Source organism: Protopterus annectens, chromosome 1.part1 (genome assembly GCF_019279795.1).
Source record: "Protopterus annectens isolate FY-2018-M chromosome 1.part1, PAN1.0, whole genome shotgun sequence".
In the NCBI taxonomy this organism is placed as follows: Eukaryota; Metazoa; Chordata; order Ceratodontiformes; family Protopteridae; genus Protopterus; species Protopterus annectens.
The window spans coordinates 1,985,419,774-1,985,436,787 of NC_056726.1; the positions used below are offsets into that span (position 1 = coordinate 1,985,419,774).

Below are 17,014 nucleotides of genomic sequence, written 5' to 3' on the forward strand. Positions count from 1 at the left end.
CTGAAGGCTTTCGGGTCTCAGCCCTCCACCTCTTGGGTGTCTCCACCCTTTGATGAGCTGATGCAGCTGGTCTCACAAAGGGCGTGGCAGTCTCTGGATACTATGGAGCCTGTCCCTAGGAGGCCTAATAAATTCATCTCTGTCCCTCTTGACAAATCTTTTTTAACAAAAGATGTTCCAGTTGATGCCATGGTGGTGGCAGCGGCAGCCACCAAAAAGGAAATGTCTGAGACTTCCTTGTCTGTCCGTCCTCCTAACAGAGACTCCAGGATTATGGATAGATATGGGAAGTGCATGTTTAGTTCAGCGACCTTTGCTCTTCATTCGCTCAACTATTTAACCCATTTTACCAGGTTACAAAGAGATCTCCTTAAGGAGCTAGGAGATAATCTTCAGGGTACAGTAGCTGCAGGGGCTTCCGACAAAGTTGCCACCCAGCTTGCTACCCTCAGTTCTATAGTCAACTCATCCATGCGCCTCATCTCTTATGCAGCTGATGGAACGAGTAGGGCAGCGGGTACAGGAGTTGCTCTTAGGAGACACTCCTGGATGCATTGTGTTCCTTCACGGAGCCCTTCAAGTCATCCTTCGTGAACACTCCCTTTGATGGCTCGTCCCTTTTCGGGCCTAAAGTGAAGGAAAACTTAACCAGATGTGAACAGGATGGAAAGACTCTGTCTGCCGTTGGGATCCATTTTTCCACCCCTACCCGATGCTACCCTAAAGGTCAAAGGGGAGGAAAAATGTGGTTCTGAAAAGCCCAAGGAGCCTTTCAGGGCACATGTGGTGAACCCCCTCCAGAGACAGATGAGGGGGCAATAATGGAAGACGCCACCCTCACGGCAGAGGGGGTCCGCAACACCAGGACGACAGAGATCACTTTTCTGGGAAGCCCTACCAGCACTCCTGAGAGGAGGCCCGACTGTCCTGCTCTGGAGGTAGTCGAGGGTCACTTATCTTTGTATCCAGACCCCTGGCTCAAAATAACAGACAGCTGGGTACAAAGTATCATTTCCAGAGGATACTTCATTCCATTTGCCACACCCCTTCCAACCATAAGGAAAATCCTGGATGTTTCACCCAGTTACAAGGAACAGGCAACAATAGAGGTCCAAACATTGCTAAGAAAAAGAGTCATCCAACCATTCCCAGCAGACCAGACAGAATCCAGAACTTACTCAAGATTCTTTTTGGTTCCAAAGAAGACACAGGACTGGAGACCCATATTGGACCTCAGCAGACTGAACCAATATGTAAAGAAAGAGAAGTTCCGGTTGGTCACGCTTCAGTCTATAATTTCCTTCTTAGGGAAAGAGAATTGGATATACTCGCTAGATCTCAAGGATGCATACTACCACATAAAAGTGGCCAGGCCATCCAGGGGTCATCTGTGCTTCTGGCTGGGAGCCAGTCATTACCAGTTTCGAGCCCTGCCCTTTGGTCTCACTACAACCCCCAGAGTGTTCTCCAAATGCATGGCAGTGGTCACCGCTCACCTGAGGCATCCAGGATTCCAGGGGTTTCTGTATCTAGACGATTGGCTCCTTACCAACACCAGGCATCAACTCATTCAGCCCAAGGAGTCCACTCTGTCACGCTGCAATCATCTGGGCATTACAGTCAACCCAGAAAAATCTGCCTTGTCGCCATCGCAGCATATTGTTTTTATTGGGGCAGACTTGGACACCGCCACCACACTAAGGCTTCCAATAGAAAGAGTCTTCCTTCTTCATCAGCATGTCAGCATTGTGATATCAAAAGACAGAGCACCAGCATCAGAAGTTCTGAAACTATTAGGCATGATGGAGCAGCAATTCTAGCCATACCTCTAGCTCGTATGCACATGTGGATACTACAGTGGCTGTTGTTTACTCAGTGGTCTTACCAAGAGCTTCCCATGTCTCACACTATAATGATCACAAATTCTTGCAAAAAGGACCTTCGGTGGTGGTTGACCTCACTTCATGTCGCGATAGGACTCCCATTTGTGCTACCCCCTCCAGCGGTCACAGTGACCATGGACGCTTCCCTGATCGGGTGGGGGGGGGCATTTTTAGGGAAAGACTACCCAGGGCACATGGACCAATCAAGAGACACATCTGCATATCCATGTCCTGGAGATGAGAGCAGTACTTTTGGCATTGCAGTACTTTCATGACTCTCTTCCTTTGGGTACGATTGCAATTCAGACAGACAACATGTCGGTGGTCTGGTATTTGAACAAACAAGGAGGAACCAGGTCTTACCCCCTTTGTCGCGAGGCTGTCAGAGTATGGCAGTGGGTTGTTTCCACCCAGCGCTTCCTGTTGGCAACGCACATCCCAGGGAAATCCAAAGTGATAGCAGACAAGCTCAGCAGGGAAATCTTGTTGCCCCATGAGTGGTCCCTCAAGAAAGAAATAGCGGACAAGATATTCTGCAAGTGGGGCCAGCCTTGCTGTGATCTTTTTGCCAGTGACATGAACACGATATGCAGAATCTACTTTGCCCTGATTCCCCCTCCGGGCGAAGCCCCAAGGGACGCACTCATTAACGATTGGCTTCCAGGTCTCCTTTATGCATTTCCGCCAATCCTGTTGATACCCAAGGTTCTACAGAAAGCAAAAACCCTGGGAAGGACCATCATTCTAATAGCCCCTCATTGGCCTCGTCAGATTTGGTTCCACTTCCTTCGACTTCATCTTTTGGAGGATCCTTGGATTCTGGACCCAGTTCCAGACCTTCTGACACACTCGTCTGGGGATCTTCATTCCTCTCTGCAGTCCCTGAAGCTGACAGTTTGGCTGCTCCACTTCCCATCATAGCCAGGTTCCATAACCTCTCCAGTGAGACAAAACAGATCTTTTATCTTCTCATAAAGCTTCTACTAGGAAGCTATATCTTAGCAAATGGAAAAAATGTTCTATATGGGCCTCTATAAATAATATTGATCCTTATCAAGCCCCTATGGCCCCATCTTAGAGTTCTTAACTATGATTTTTAACAAAGGAGCAGCAACAGTTCATGTTCATCTGGCTACGATTTCTAATATTCATCTTGGATCTGAAGGGTTGAAATTCATGTCTCACAAGTTATCCAAAGCCTTTCTCAAAGGGACTTTTCATATTAGTCCACCTGTGAAATCTCCCTGTTCTCCATGGAATCTAAATTTTATGCTTTCCCAGATAATTCTTATGCCATTTGAACCAGCTTCCTCTTGTGACCTCAAGTTTTTATCTTGGAAGACCATCTTTCTGGTAGCTATTACTTCTGCCCGCGAGTGTCAGAGCTTCAGGCTTTATCCATCAAGCCTCCATATTTGATATTCCATGCTGACAGAGTCTCACTTAGAACAAACCCCTCATTTTTGCCCAAAGTTTGCACTGAAACCAATCTCAACCAGATTATTGATTTACCAGTTTTCTTCCCCAACCATTCTAACAATTTAGAGTATATGCTGCACAAACTTGATGTTCACAGACAGCTCAGATTTTATTTGGATAGAACAAAAGATTTCAGGAAATCAGACCAGCTTTTTGTTTCATTCTCAGACTCCAGGAAGGGTAGACCAGTGGCTAAAACAACTCCGTCTAAATGGTTATCTACCTTTATCACTCATTACAAAGTTGACAAGGCCTCCAGGGACAGAGCCTCCTTTGGATCCAAGGTCCTGAGAAATGTACTCTCATGAGCCACCTGAGGTTGATGGTGCTGAGGACACTACCCATCAGTAAAGAATGAATGGCGAGACTAAACAACTTCACATAAAGAAGTTATGTACTTACCATACTGTTCCATGTGAGTTGTTCATCTTGCCTTCATTCTTACTTCCCTCCCTCCTACCCCCTCCTGGGCTGATATATGACCGAGATGCTGGATACATCCTGGTTACTCAATCCTTCTATACCTTTTTCTTGGGAGTGAAAGAATGACATATGGTATCATTATACGCTGCAAACAAGATCTGAGGTAATTCCAGGTGTATCATGGGATAGGGACTTTGCCTCGAGCTATTTGAAGACCTCGACTTTGCAATTGGCCGTATCGGAGCTGAGGGATTGGCTCAGAACCCATCAGTACAGAATGAAGGTGAGATGAACAACTCACATGGAACGTTATGGTAAGTACATAACTTCTTTTTTATATCCTTTTCAGATTCAAAATTGGGCAAATTAGTCTCTAAAGTAACGTTAGTTAAATAGTTGACTGATTGTATTACCTTTGTGTATAGTAAAGTGGGCATTGTATCACCTTTCTCTATAATAAATTGGGATGTCCTTACCTAAGACACCAAGAGCACATTCCATGAGATCTATGGCTGCCTCTTCAGCATTCTTGCCCATAGCTTCCCTAGATGATATTTGTGCAGCCACAACTTGGGCCACTCATCTTACTTTTATTGCTCATTACAGATTAGATATGGTCTCCAGGATCAAAGCAGCTCTTGATTCAGCAGTACTCAAGAATATTCTTCTTAGAATCTTCCTGGGGTTTTTAGGTAGCTGGGGACTCTGTCTCAAGAGTTGAGGAACAAATGAAAATCCACAACATCTGATAAAAAAGTTATGTAGTCATCAAATGTTCCATCTGTGTTGTCCATTTTCAGTCTTCCTAAACTACCCTCCCACCAACCCCCCTCCCATGTCATTCTTTCGAAGGATTGAGGAAGCTGAAGAAACCTTATTCCTATCTTTGAGTCCCATTTTTTTCTGGTCATATTGATATTGTTATTCTTTGACAATGCTCGGTGGATATAAAGGGCAGCAAACAAGATCTATGGTATGTTAAGAACGAGGCATGATTTTGTATAGAAGCATGGAGAATGAAAATTAAGTGTTAAATGAGTTGAATCATGCTGGAGTCATTTTTTAAACTAATGGTAGCTACAATATACCTGGTTTGTTTCCTCGTTTGTTAAATGAAACATCTGTTATTTAAAATGTAATTAAGTTACAGAAATGTTTTCTATTTTCTATTTAGGTCACAAATTATGGTATGGAAATGTTTTCTATTTTATATTTAGGTCACAAATCAAATGGTTACAGCTTGCAAGGCATATATCACTGGCAGTAGTGGGTCTTCTATTTGGGATCAGAATGAACAAGGTGTAATTAAAAAAATGGAGGTACCGTACAGTATATTTTATTATTGCAGATGCTAAAAAAACAAAGTACTAAAATGTTCTGCTATAGTGACACCGATGCTAGTGCAGTTTATGAGTATGTTTGTTGGATATGGTTTACACATACAAAACCCATTCTTTTATGTATTTGACTTTATTGACATTAGTGTTCTGCAGGTTAGTGTGTGTGTGTGTGTGTGTGTGTGTGTGTGTGTGTGTGTGTGTGTGTGTGTGTGTGTGTGTGTGTGTGTGTGTGTGTGTGTGTGTGTGCGCAAGTTAATTACCAACCAGAATTTTTTTCATAGAGAAGTTTTTTTCTAAGGTCCTGTGCCACCTACAGCTGTCAGTCAGAGTGGCTACATTCCCACCACCATCAGTTTTATACTGATGGTTGTACAGTGACCATAGGAAAGGAGTACTATGAAGAAGCATATAAAATGATCATTGTCATGTATAACCAGCCATAAGTACAGCCCTGTACACGTACAGATATAAACAGATGACTTTCCAGCATAATCTCCCACCCTACCATGACCACTGACTTATAGAGTACTCCATTTGCCTACAGAGATACTTTTGTTTAGTTCTTGCTGAACATAATCGACTCTCCAACCGACACAAGCATCCTCCAAAAGGGCCTCATAGAAACAGACAACTGGTGCCAGAGCCATGGCCTCAAGCTAAACTCCAAAAAGTGTATAGTCATCCCCTTTGGCAAAAACAAAGTGCCCACAAATTACCACATAGGTGGTAATCCATTAAGTACAGAAGAAGTAATTAGGGACCTGGGGACCCAAGTTGATAGCAATCTCTCATTTGACAACCACGTGGCCAAAGTGGTTAGAAAAACATTTTATATAGCCCACCTAATCATGAAGGGATTCATATCTAGATTAGGGGAGGTCATCGTGCCTCTTTACTCATCCCTCATCAGGCCCATAATCGAGTACAATGCCCCTTTTGGGATGTACCTTACCATACACCTGCAGCAACTGGAAAGACCCCAAAAGTACCTCACCAAGAGAATCAAAGGGCTTAAACAGATGCCATATGCTGCCCGGTTAAAGAAACTCCAGCTCTACTCAGTGGCATACCGCCTGCTCAGAGGTGATCTGTGCCTGACGTATAAAGCCATGTCCAACCCGGAATTAAGGGACATGCTGCACCTCAAAAAATCCAAATCCCATCGAGCTACACGCTCGAGAGACTTGAACCTCAGCACTGAAATAAATAGGACATGCTGGAGGGACAGATTCATAACCCAGAAGCTCCCTTCACTCTGGAATAAAATCCCAGTCCAGGTTAGGCAGAGTCCCTCATTGACTCTCTTCAAGAGGAATCTTGATGAGTGGATGGGAGATCATAGGTTTGCCCCGGGTATCACTTCTGTGTCACTGTTAGACAGAGGCACAGTATACTAACCTCGAAAAAGGGCATAGCAAAATTAATTTAAAATGGGTGGCGAAAGCCAAACATACTCTGGCTAGGCTTATAAATGCCCTAGGGCAGATAGTCTGGTATGAACGTATGAACCTATATATTTAGCTATTAGCTTGCTATGTAGGTGAATGCAGGGTATTCCTGGCATCAGGTTACATTCACTAACCCCCAGTCACACATGCCTAAGGATCACTCTGCTGGCATAACAGGAGAAAAATTGACTTGTATGGTGTTAACCAGGTAGGTATTCATTTGTCTTCTGTAAAATGATTCAGGTTGCGTGCTTTCCTAATGTACTATAAAAGCAACCATGATGATAAGTCAGCAAGCAAAGGAGAGTAATATGTGGTCTGAATGGAAAGATGATAAGTCAGCAAGCAAAGGAGAGTAGTATTGCTGACACTGAATTCATCCTCAAGTCTCTGTGAGTACCTTCATGAGGTGGACCTTGTTTTTCACAAAATCTCACTAAGTCAACACTGATATATGGACTGTATTTTATATAGCATATGTCATGGACAGAAGTAGGTCAAAAATTAAAAATGATAGCTGGGTGCAGAAGACCCAGGATAAAAAAGCACCCAATCCTAGTAGACGCACTGGTGCCAGGACTGGAAAAAATGACAGTGTAGAATCCTCAAAATATGGAAACATTCCTAAAATAGGGCCAGGCTAGGCCCAGGGGGAGCATGCCCCCCCCCCCCCCCGTTGTAGAAGGAAGTAGCAGTCCACAAAAGTCAGAAAGAAAAGCCATAAAAATGATAGAGTGGATAAGAAAAAAGAAATTATGTATTGTTACTATTATGCAAAAGCCCAGAATTTCCAGTCATAAGATATACACAAAGATTAAGAGAGAAATTAGAGGAAAGGAAAAATACTTCCACAAGAAAAAACTGTCAGAAGCTTCAAGTAAAAATTTCTGTTCACTAATACAACAGATTTGTGAAAAAAAATTATATAGATCAAGAAACTTTGAAGCATCTGAGGAAGTGTGAAAATATAAACAACAAAACCTAGAGATTTTTGAAAAGTATAAAAAAGAGATATGGTCATGGGAAAGAAAGAGAGATTTGATATGTTGCCATATTTATGTAATTTCAAAAGCCAAATTAATCAGTATGAAAAAGGCAGCCCCAAAGATATTCAAACAGAAATACAGGCAAAGGCATCCAGATATGGAACATTTCACAACAAAAAAATATCACAAAGAGGGAAAGGAAGATTAGTTAAGGAGAAGTTAAAAAAATAGAAGTTGAAGTTATGGAATGCCTGCAAAGTGAAAGTGAAGGATTTGGTATAGAATGCCTAACACAGATTACATCACAGCATGATGGAACGAGTCCCAAAAGTAAGGAGAGAAACAGCAAGATCAGGAGATATCTGAAGAAGAAATATGGACATGGGAAAGAAAAAGAAATTTAATATGGTGTAATATTTATGCAGAAGAAGAAGAAGAAGAATATTTATGCAAAGTAGAAAGCAAAACTAACCTATACAAAAAGATCAGCACCAAAGATATTTGAAGAGAAATACAGGCAAAGGAATCCAGACGTGGAAAACTTTGCAATACAAAAAATAAGAAGACAAAGAGAAAAAGTAAAAAAGAAAATTGGTAATGGAGAAGTTAAAGAAACAGAAATTGAGGTTATGGATTACCTGCAAAGTGAAGGATTCAGTGTAGAAAATCTCAGAAAGCATCACAGCAGGATAGAGCAATGGGCATCCAAATTAAAGAGAAACCAGTGGAATAGAAAGCTAATGGTCAGTTGCCATATGAAGATATTTTGGAGCCTTCCACAGGAAACCAGTATAAATGTTCACTTGAAGCTGGTCAGCAAGGGAAGGAACAGGAAACTGTAGCAACTCTGATGCTGTCAGTGTTGAGGAGTGATAGTACAGTGAGTTCCCATATGGCATAGAAACAGATAAAACAGGATGAAATTGAATAGAAAATGCCACAGGAAGATGCCACAGAGCAAACAAAAAATGTGCCCTCAGTTTAGAAGAAAATGAGCAGAGAAGAGTTGCTTGATTTAATAGAGATAGACATATTAAGATCAGTGAATGAAATAGATTGCAGGAGGTTAATAAAACCCCAAAAGTCAGAATTTTGATAAAACAAATGAACACAGTAATTAGGGCTGTCCATAGAGATCCATGCAATATAACAGAAGTAAACAGAATATATTACTGTGCAGCTAAATTGATAACAGATAAAATTCTACCACAAGAACACAGGGTAGTAAGGTAAAGGAAGGGGAGAAATCGAATACCATCATGGAAGTATCAAATAGAGAAAACTATAAAGTAATTAAGACAAGAAGTGTCATTGTCAGAAGAGTATAGAAGAGGGAACAGATAAAAAAATACTCAGAAAAATAGACGTGATAAAAGCAATGCACAGTGTTATAAAGCATCATGATCTCTCTCCTGCACTATTGCAAATAAACTGAAAATCTCAGCACAGGCAGGAAAACTTAGAAGATACACAGATAAATATAAAGGAAATGTACAAAATAAGCAATTTATTGATGACCCCAAAAAGTTCTATAGAGAATTGGGAGATAAAGCAAAAGGAATTGAAAGACCACCCAAAAAAAGAAAAAAAATAGATACATTTTGGAGAAGTATCTATGAAGATCCTGTGGAAAATAACAAAGATGCTAAATGGATAGAAGAAGTAAAAAAAAAGCATAAGAAGTTCAAAGGTACAGGATATGAAACAGGATGAAGTAACGGCCAGAGAGATTGAAATAAAGTTAAGAAAAGCCTCCAATTGGAAAACCCCAGGCCCTAACTTCTGGCTAAAAGTATTAACATCTTTGCATGAAGATTTAGCCATAAGTAAGAACTATTTATATGCGAACTCCGAACAGACACCAACCTGGTTATCAACAGGAAAAACAATGCTCCTACTTAAGAGTGAACCTGCAAGTTATCCTAAACATTATAGACCAATAACTTGCCTTCCGATGACATATAAACTATAAACCGGAACTGATGCAGACAGAGTTTATAGTCATTTAGAAGAAAATTCAATCATGGCAATAGAACAAAAGGGTAATAAAAGAAAGTCATATGGAGCAAAGGATCATTTGTTGGTAAATAAAGTCATAATGGAGAATTGTAAAAAGGGGACGAATCTAAGTATGGCATAGATTGACTACAAAAAGCATTTAACAGCATCCCACATTCATGGATAAAAGAGTGCTTAAAAATGTATAAGATACATCCTACACTAATCAATTACATTACAGTGACCATGAAACAGTTGCAGACCACTTCTTTGCAATTAAGCCATGATAGAAGACAAGTTATTATTCCGGGGATAAAAATTCAAAGGGGATATTGCAGGGTGACTCCCTGTCACTGCTGCTATTCTGTCTTGCCCTTAACCCATTAAGCTGTCTAGTTAACAGATTAGGCCATGGCTATAATTTTGCTCCGTAGAAAACATCAAGGTGTAAAGACTTCTCATCTTCTCTTTGTCGCTAATTTAAAACTGTATGGCTCATCAGATGAGGAACTGAAAGCACAACTGCAAGTAGTCAAAACTTTTTCAAATGATATAAGAATGTAATTTGGTCTTGATAAATGTGTAAAATCAAACTTTAAAGCAGGAAAACTGCAGCACCAAGAAAACAGTTTGGGACAAGAATGTGATATAAAAGAACTTGAGCAAGAGGGAGTGTATAAATATTTGGGAATTGGTGAAGGATCAACAATAAAACATGAAGAGATGTGAATAAAACTTAGTAAGGAATATTTTGGGAGACTTAAATTAATTCTTAAAACAGCATTGACATCTAGGAACAACATTCATGCTATAAACCTATTTGCGCTTCCTGTCTCAACTTACAGTTTTGGAGTGATTGACTGGCCCCAAAAGGTGTTGGATAGATTAGATAGGAAAACTGGAAGGATGCTTTATAAAAATCAGTGCATACCAAGATTATATATTCCCAATTCCGAAGGAGGTATGGCCCTCCTTGAAATTGATTACATGTATAGAGCTGCAGTCTTGGAACTGCAGACATATCTGCTGGCCTCACAAGACCCAAATGTTGTGAAAGTTTTGAAACATGAGAAGAATAAATCTAAGATGACTTCCCTGCTTAGTCTAGCAGAACCATATTGGCCTCAAGTGGGAATGGAAATCAAAGCAGAAGTAGATAAAAATCAGGCAGCAACTGAATGTGCCAAAAAACAAAAGACAGACTATAAGGTGAAGTATCAGATGAGAAGGCATGAAATGTGGAAAATGCATAAATATAGTTGCAGGTACAGAAAACGTCTGGAAGAACTTCGTGTAGATCAGGATCGAAGACTGGAATGGTTAAGGAGAAGTGAATTTAATCCAAGAGATGAAAGGTTAATATTGGCAGCGCAAGACAGTGGGCTACATACACGTCGGTTTACAAAGTCCATTGAATATGTGGGAGAAACAAATTTAGGGTTTGTAAAACAGAATTGAAACAGTTGCACTCCTTGTTGTCAGTTGTGACATAGTAATGGCAAAAGGGCTGTGTACTGAAAGGCATAATAATGTGGCAAGACTGTTGCACTGGGGATTGTGCAAACATTATGGTACTGAAGTGGCTGAAAAACACTGAAAACGTGAGCCACAAAGCATCATAGGTCATAAATGTTCTCTCTAAGGCCAAAAATACAGCATCTATGAGACCTGATAACATTGCAGGCTGCATCCTGCATGGGCTCCAACATGAATTAGCAACGCCATTGGGTACTCTTTTTCAATCATAGTCTAAGCACCGGCTTTATACCAGCTGAATGGAAAACAGGCACCATTATTCCTTTGCACAAAGGTGGTGGTTCCACTGACCCTGGGAACTATAGACCTAATAGCCAGACTAGCCTTATTTGCAAGGTCATGGAGCGAATCATCATGGACCTTATCAGCAAAGATATAGCTGATCTCCAAACACTTGACCATACTCAGTCTGGATTTGTCAACGGGAGATCATACCTGTTAAACTTTGTGGACCTCTTTGAGACAGTCACCAAGGCCCTGGACGAGGGCAAATCTGTACATACAGCCTACCTGGACTTAGCCAAGGCATTTGACACTATCCCCCACTCAGGCATCATTGACAAACTCACCCAACTAGGCATCAACCCTTATATTATTAGATGGGTCACTAACTGGCTCACTGATAGAACTCATATAGTCAAAATAGGGGAATCCACCTTCAACAGCAGACCTGTAACCAGTGGTGTTCCACAGGGATCAGTCCTGGGACCTGTACTGTTTGGGATCTATTTCTCTGCAGTACCAGCAAAAATTAAAGGTCTGTGGCTGGCAAAGTTTGCTGATGACTGCAGACTGGGAGCAGTCATAGAATCTCCAAATGATATCAGTATCTTACACAAACAAATGATTAGTGGCAAAGGCATGGCCTTAAACTCAGTGCAACAAAATGTATTATCATTCCTTTTGGTAAAAGCAATGTTCCTGCTGACTACCACATCAGTAGCAACACAGTCAGTGGTGAGAGACCTGGGCACACAGGTTGACAGCAACCTTATCTTTGACCACTATGTCTCCATAGTGGTAAGAAGGGCATTCTATATTGCTCATCTTATAAGTAAGGGCATTGTCACCAGGAAAAAAGAAGTTATTACCTTCCTGTACTCTTCCCTCATCAGGCCAATAATTGAGCACAACCCCCCCTTTGGTATGTATGTTTCTAAGCACCTGCAGCAGTTGGAGAAACCACAAAGGTTCCTTGCAAGGAAATGTCAAGGTCTTCACCATCTGTCCTATGGGGATTGTCTGAAATCACTGTTACTTTATTTTGTTTCATGTAGACTATTCAGAGGTGATCTCAGCCTTGTGTATAAAGCAACGTCTGACCCTGTGTTACTGCAAATGCTTCATATCGAAAAGTCAAGTGGTACATGGGTTACTCACTCTAAAGACCTTAACCTGGTATATGACATTAATAAAACCTGCAGGAGGGACAGATTTGTCTCCCAGAGGTTACCACACCTTTGTAACAGACTTCCATTTCATGTCAAACAGAGCACCTCACTGGCCTTTTTCAAATGCATTCTGGACGATTGGATGGGTGACTGTAAATTCAACCTGGGGTTCCACATGTGTCCCTCTTGAACAGGGGTAATAGATGCTGATTGTGGAAATAAGGGTAAGAACTTGGCTAGGCCTGTAAGGGCCCTAGGGCCATTAGCCGAGTAACTTCCTATGATACTGTGATGAAGTCTACATCACATGGGACCACCCATTGCCAACAGTTCAAAATATAGATGCTTGAAAACCAGATATAGTGATCCATGAAAAGAAGATAAAAGTAACATTGATCACTGAAATTGTTACACCCAGTGACTACAGTGTCTTGCGTACAGAGAGAGACACAAAGTCATAAAATATCAGAATTTGCAGGCAGAAACGAGAGCAATGTGGAAAAAAGATACCCAGACAGTTCCAATAATAGTAGGAGCAATGGGTCTTATAAAAAGGATCTACAGTCATATTTAGATATGTTACCAACACATGTAACTCAGTACGAATTGCAGAAGGAGTCATTATTGGGCACATTACGGGTGCTGCGAAGAGCACTTCTGGCCGACATCAAAGATTGAATCAGTAGTAATTTCATGAACTTTAATCAGACTTTGACTTAAGAATGGGGTCCATTCCCATCATGGTATTAGAAACCCAAAAGACTTGGAGAAATTAAAAATCAGTGAACCCAGAGATTACAATCTTAAAGCCTCAGTGAGAGTCTGTAGTGAACCGCAAGGTACCTAGTTGGCTTTCACATGAGTAAACAACTGTCAGTATTCAAGAAAAAGATTCAGAAAACTTTGCATTTAGCTTCAGGAATGGAAGTTGTGGAAAAGCAAAATGTAAAATGTCTGCCACTGATTCAGAAAATAGGAGCTAAGGGCAATAATGCTGAAATACAGGCTTGATCTGCTGTGTCACAGATTTCCATGCTTATATTCCCAGCAAGTAGCCATACGTTTATCCATTCACTGAGCAGAAGACATTTTGGGCTTGTTATTTTAGCCTCCCTGCTTTCTAATTTGTAATAAAAAAAAAAAATCTTATCTGGCCGTATGGTGAGCTTCTGAGAAGGGCTTGCTCACTAATTTGATGTCACTTGAATGTCAGATTGCTGAAAGTATCAGCATAATAGATGATGGCTGCCTATGATAAACTTAGCAGAGCTCTTCAAAGCATCTCATTATTCATGAGTGTTCAGTTTATAGCCCTTTCTGAATCACGTTTTATTGTTTAGTATCAGTGCTGGGCTAGTCTCCACCTTCTGCTGAAATTAAGTTCTGATTTTGTGAATCCTACTTCTAATCTTTCCTGTTCTGCTGTGAGAAAGATGATTTGATTACCTACTTTTTACTCATATGTAGTACCTAAGATTGTCTTATGAAACATTTTTTTCTTATGTTCAGATTTGTCTCTGTCTTTCTGCTGTCAAGAGAGAGCTTAGTTGGATTTTTTATTGGTTTGATTTGTTTACTTCAGCTTGGAAGTAATGAAGAGATCTGATATTGTCCTTTTCATTCATTCCCCAACTGATGGTTTTGCATCTGAGATACAAATCCAACTGGCCGCTTTTACCAGATCATCTGATCCAAGAACTCTCGAGCTCCTCCCTTTATCCATAATGCCCCACCAACCTAACATACCCCAGATCTCATTTGCCGTGTCATTCAGCTTTAGACTCGGATACTATTGCTCTCAAGTTTTTGAGTTTAATATAGCCTTTTTTCATGAGTTATTGTCTCAGATTTTTTTCTATTATATTTTTCTAATTTTCCTACCTCCCACCCTTAATCTTTATAGCTAGTTTCTGTACTCTTTTTAGCTACCATTTCTTGGTACCTACTTAAAGTACCGTTGTAGACACTGTTTCCCTTTCAACTACTCAGTTTAGTAATTTTTTCTACCACTGTTGATAGTTTCTTGCTAACTTCTTTCCCTTTTTCCACCACTACAAAAAAAAAATTCTATCTTTAGTGTTTTTAGGTGTTTCTCTACTTATACAACAATGGCTGACAAGCCAACTGGGTTTAAAAAGTGTGTTACCTGTGGGCATAAGCTTCCCAACTTAGATGCCCACAGGAAATGTGCGCATTGTTTAGGCCCTGCACACTTGCATGCGGATTGTTCAGTCTGCTGTGGATTTAACTCCAGAGTCTTATCTGACTGGAGGAATAAATTAGTCTTGAGAAGCCTTCTTCCTTTGCTTCTTCAATTGCTGGGAATCAAATCCCTTCCAAAAAAACTGACTAGAGTAAGTCAGATTCAGCTACCAGGGAAAAGGAGTCCAATAAGAGGACTGTAGACCATTCTTTCTCATTGGCTCCTTTAGCAGGGCCTTCTTCTAAAATGCTTATGAAGCTGGATCGGTCTACTTCAGATCCGACTGTTTCAAAACCTAGATCTCCTCAGATCCATACCCTCAGCTCCTGTTTTCCTGGAGGGTTCTCCACATACGTACTGCAGAACTCCAGCCACCACATCATCTCTTAGATCTTCCAGAAGCTTATCAGGAGCCGATATGAATAGGATGATGAGGAAGTTTCTCAGAGTACAGATCTAGATGGGACTACTCCCAGTTATAACTCCTACCGGATCTACAACCTTTCCTTTGCAGCAAGGGGGAGACCACCGGCTCAGCTTTCAACAACAGTACAACACCAAATGTTCCTTCTTATGTGAGCAGCAATCGCTGAGTATACTCCTTCACAAGCCTTTTGTCAGCAAAAACAGATAAACCAGCACGTAAACGTTTAAGACTGGAACAAGACTTCTTTATTCACAAAACAGTAAACCCAAGCGCTTTCGCTTGAGAGTCTAAGGCTTTTTCAAGGTGAAATAACTGTGTGGCCATTCAGCATATATATATATATATATATATATATATATATATATATATATATATATATATATATATATATATAACACTCTTAATAGGCCAAACCCATTAATTTTTACTTTTGTACAGTTTACTCAGTACGAGTGCAACTTTATTTTAAATTATATATAGACTTTTTAAATTATGCAGTTGTATGGATGTTTAATGAATATTGGTTTTATAAGTACCACAGCACTTTAACATGAACTAGGTTATTTGAAGGTAACAACAACTGTTTTTAATTTTTTAATTGATTAATTCTTTATGATCTAATTAATGGGTTTGGCCTATTAAGAGTGTTATATATGCTGAATAGCCACACAGTTATTTCACCTTGAAAAAGCCTGAGACTCTCAGGCGAAAGCGCTTTGGTTTACTGTTTTGTGAATAAAGAAGTCTTGTTCCAGTCTTAAACGTTTACATGCTGGTTTATCTGTTTTTGCTGACAAAAGGCTTGTGAAGGAGTATACTCAGCGATTGCTGCTCCCATAAGAAGGAACATTTGGTGTTGTACTGTTGTTGAAAGCTGAGCCTGTGGTCTCCCCTGTGCTTCTTAGTTTTGGTGCTGTGTAACCTTTCCTTTGTCCACTTCCCCCTTGGTATTTCCTTATCTGATCTGACCCACTGTTTTGGAGCCCTTGGATCCAAGACCTCGGGGTGTGTCTTCTTTGGAGCCAAAGATGACTTGTTTTTTGACTACGGTGGTTTCCCTGAGTTGACTGGTTCTACTGGCTCTGAGTCTTTCAGACCCGGAAGACTGTCAGAGCCAAAGCTTTGGCTCCAGGTCGAGGGGGGGGGGTTGGAGTCGACTCTGAAGCTTCCAGAGCCATCTTTTTCCCTTGGGACATCAGCACTGAGCAGCTTGGGATCAACTCCCTCCTTAGGTAAAGTGCTGGTGGGGTTGCAGCAGCCAACGGTTGGAGAACTTCTGTTTACTTTGCTGTCATCTTCTCTGTCCCCTAGGCATTCTGTGTTTGAGGTTGTGGAAAGGGCTTTCTCTTTGTCCAGAGAAGTGACATCCCCGTCTTTCTCAGATTAGACCACTTTGCTTTGCCAGTTTTAACTAGTTTCCAGTTGGTCCTTCAGGACATTGTCATCTCTTCCATACTTCCCCAGAACACTCCACTGTGGAAGTCCCTTAGTAGAGAACATGTCTGGTATGTCAGCAAACAAGAAGGAACCTGGATTCCCCTCAGGAATCTGTCAGGGGGGACAACCATTTTGATGAGGGGAGAGGTTCCCCAGATTTCCACCTGAAGACATGTCCTTCGGAGACATCCTGGAGCCCCTGAAACAAAAAGGTGGTTGGTCCTCCAACACCCACTCCCAGGAGGAATTGGAATTCCTGGAGGCTTTTGGGTCTGGCCAGTCTACTTCTTGGGTAACCGCTAACCGGACGATGAGCTCATAGAGCTTGTTTCTCAATGAGCATGGAACGATCCAGATATTGTAGAGCCGATATAAAAAAAAACAGACAAAATTCTAGTCCTCCCAAGGACCCGGCACACTGGAGCAAGGGAGTCCCAGTCAGTGCCATGGTTGTGACTGCAGC

At 41.1% G+C, this 17,014-nt stretch overlaps 1 protein-coding gene across 1 annotated transcript in view; it reads left to right on the plus strand.

The window, feature by feature from the left end:
* Positions 1–17,014, plus strand: part of LOC122816787 (dynein axonemal heavy chain 8-like) — a 9,517,065-nt gene that overhangs the window by 678,241 nt on the left and 8,821,810 nt on the right. The window contains 1 exon segment of the mRNA XM_044089814.1: positions 5,003–5,104. Within this exon segment, the coding sequence (XP_043945749.1) occupies positions 5,003–5,104 (102 nt within the window).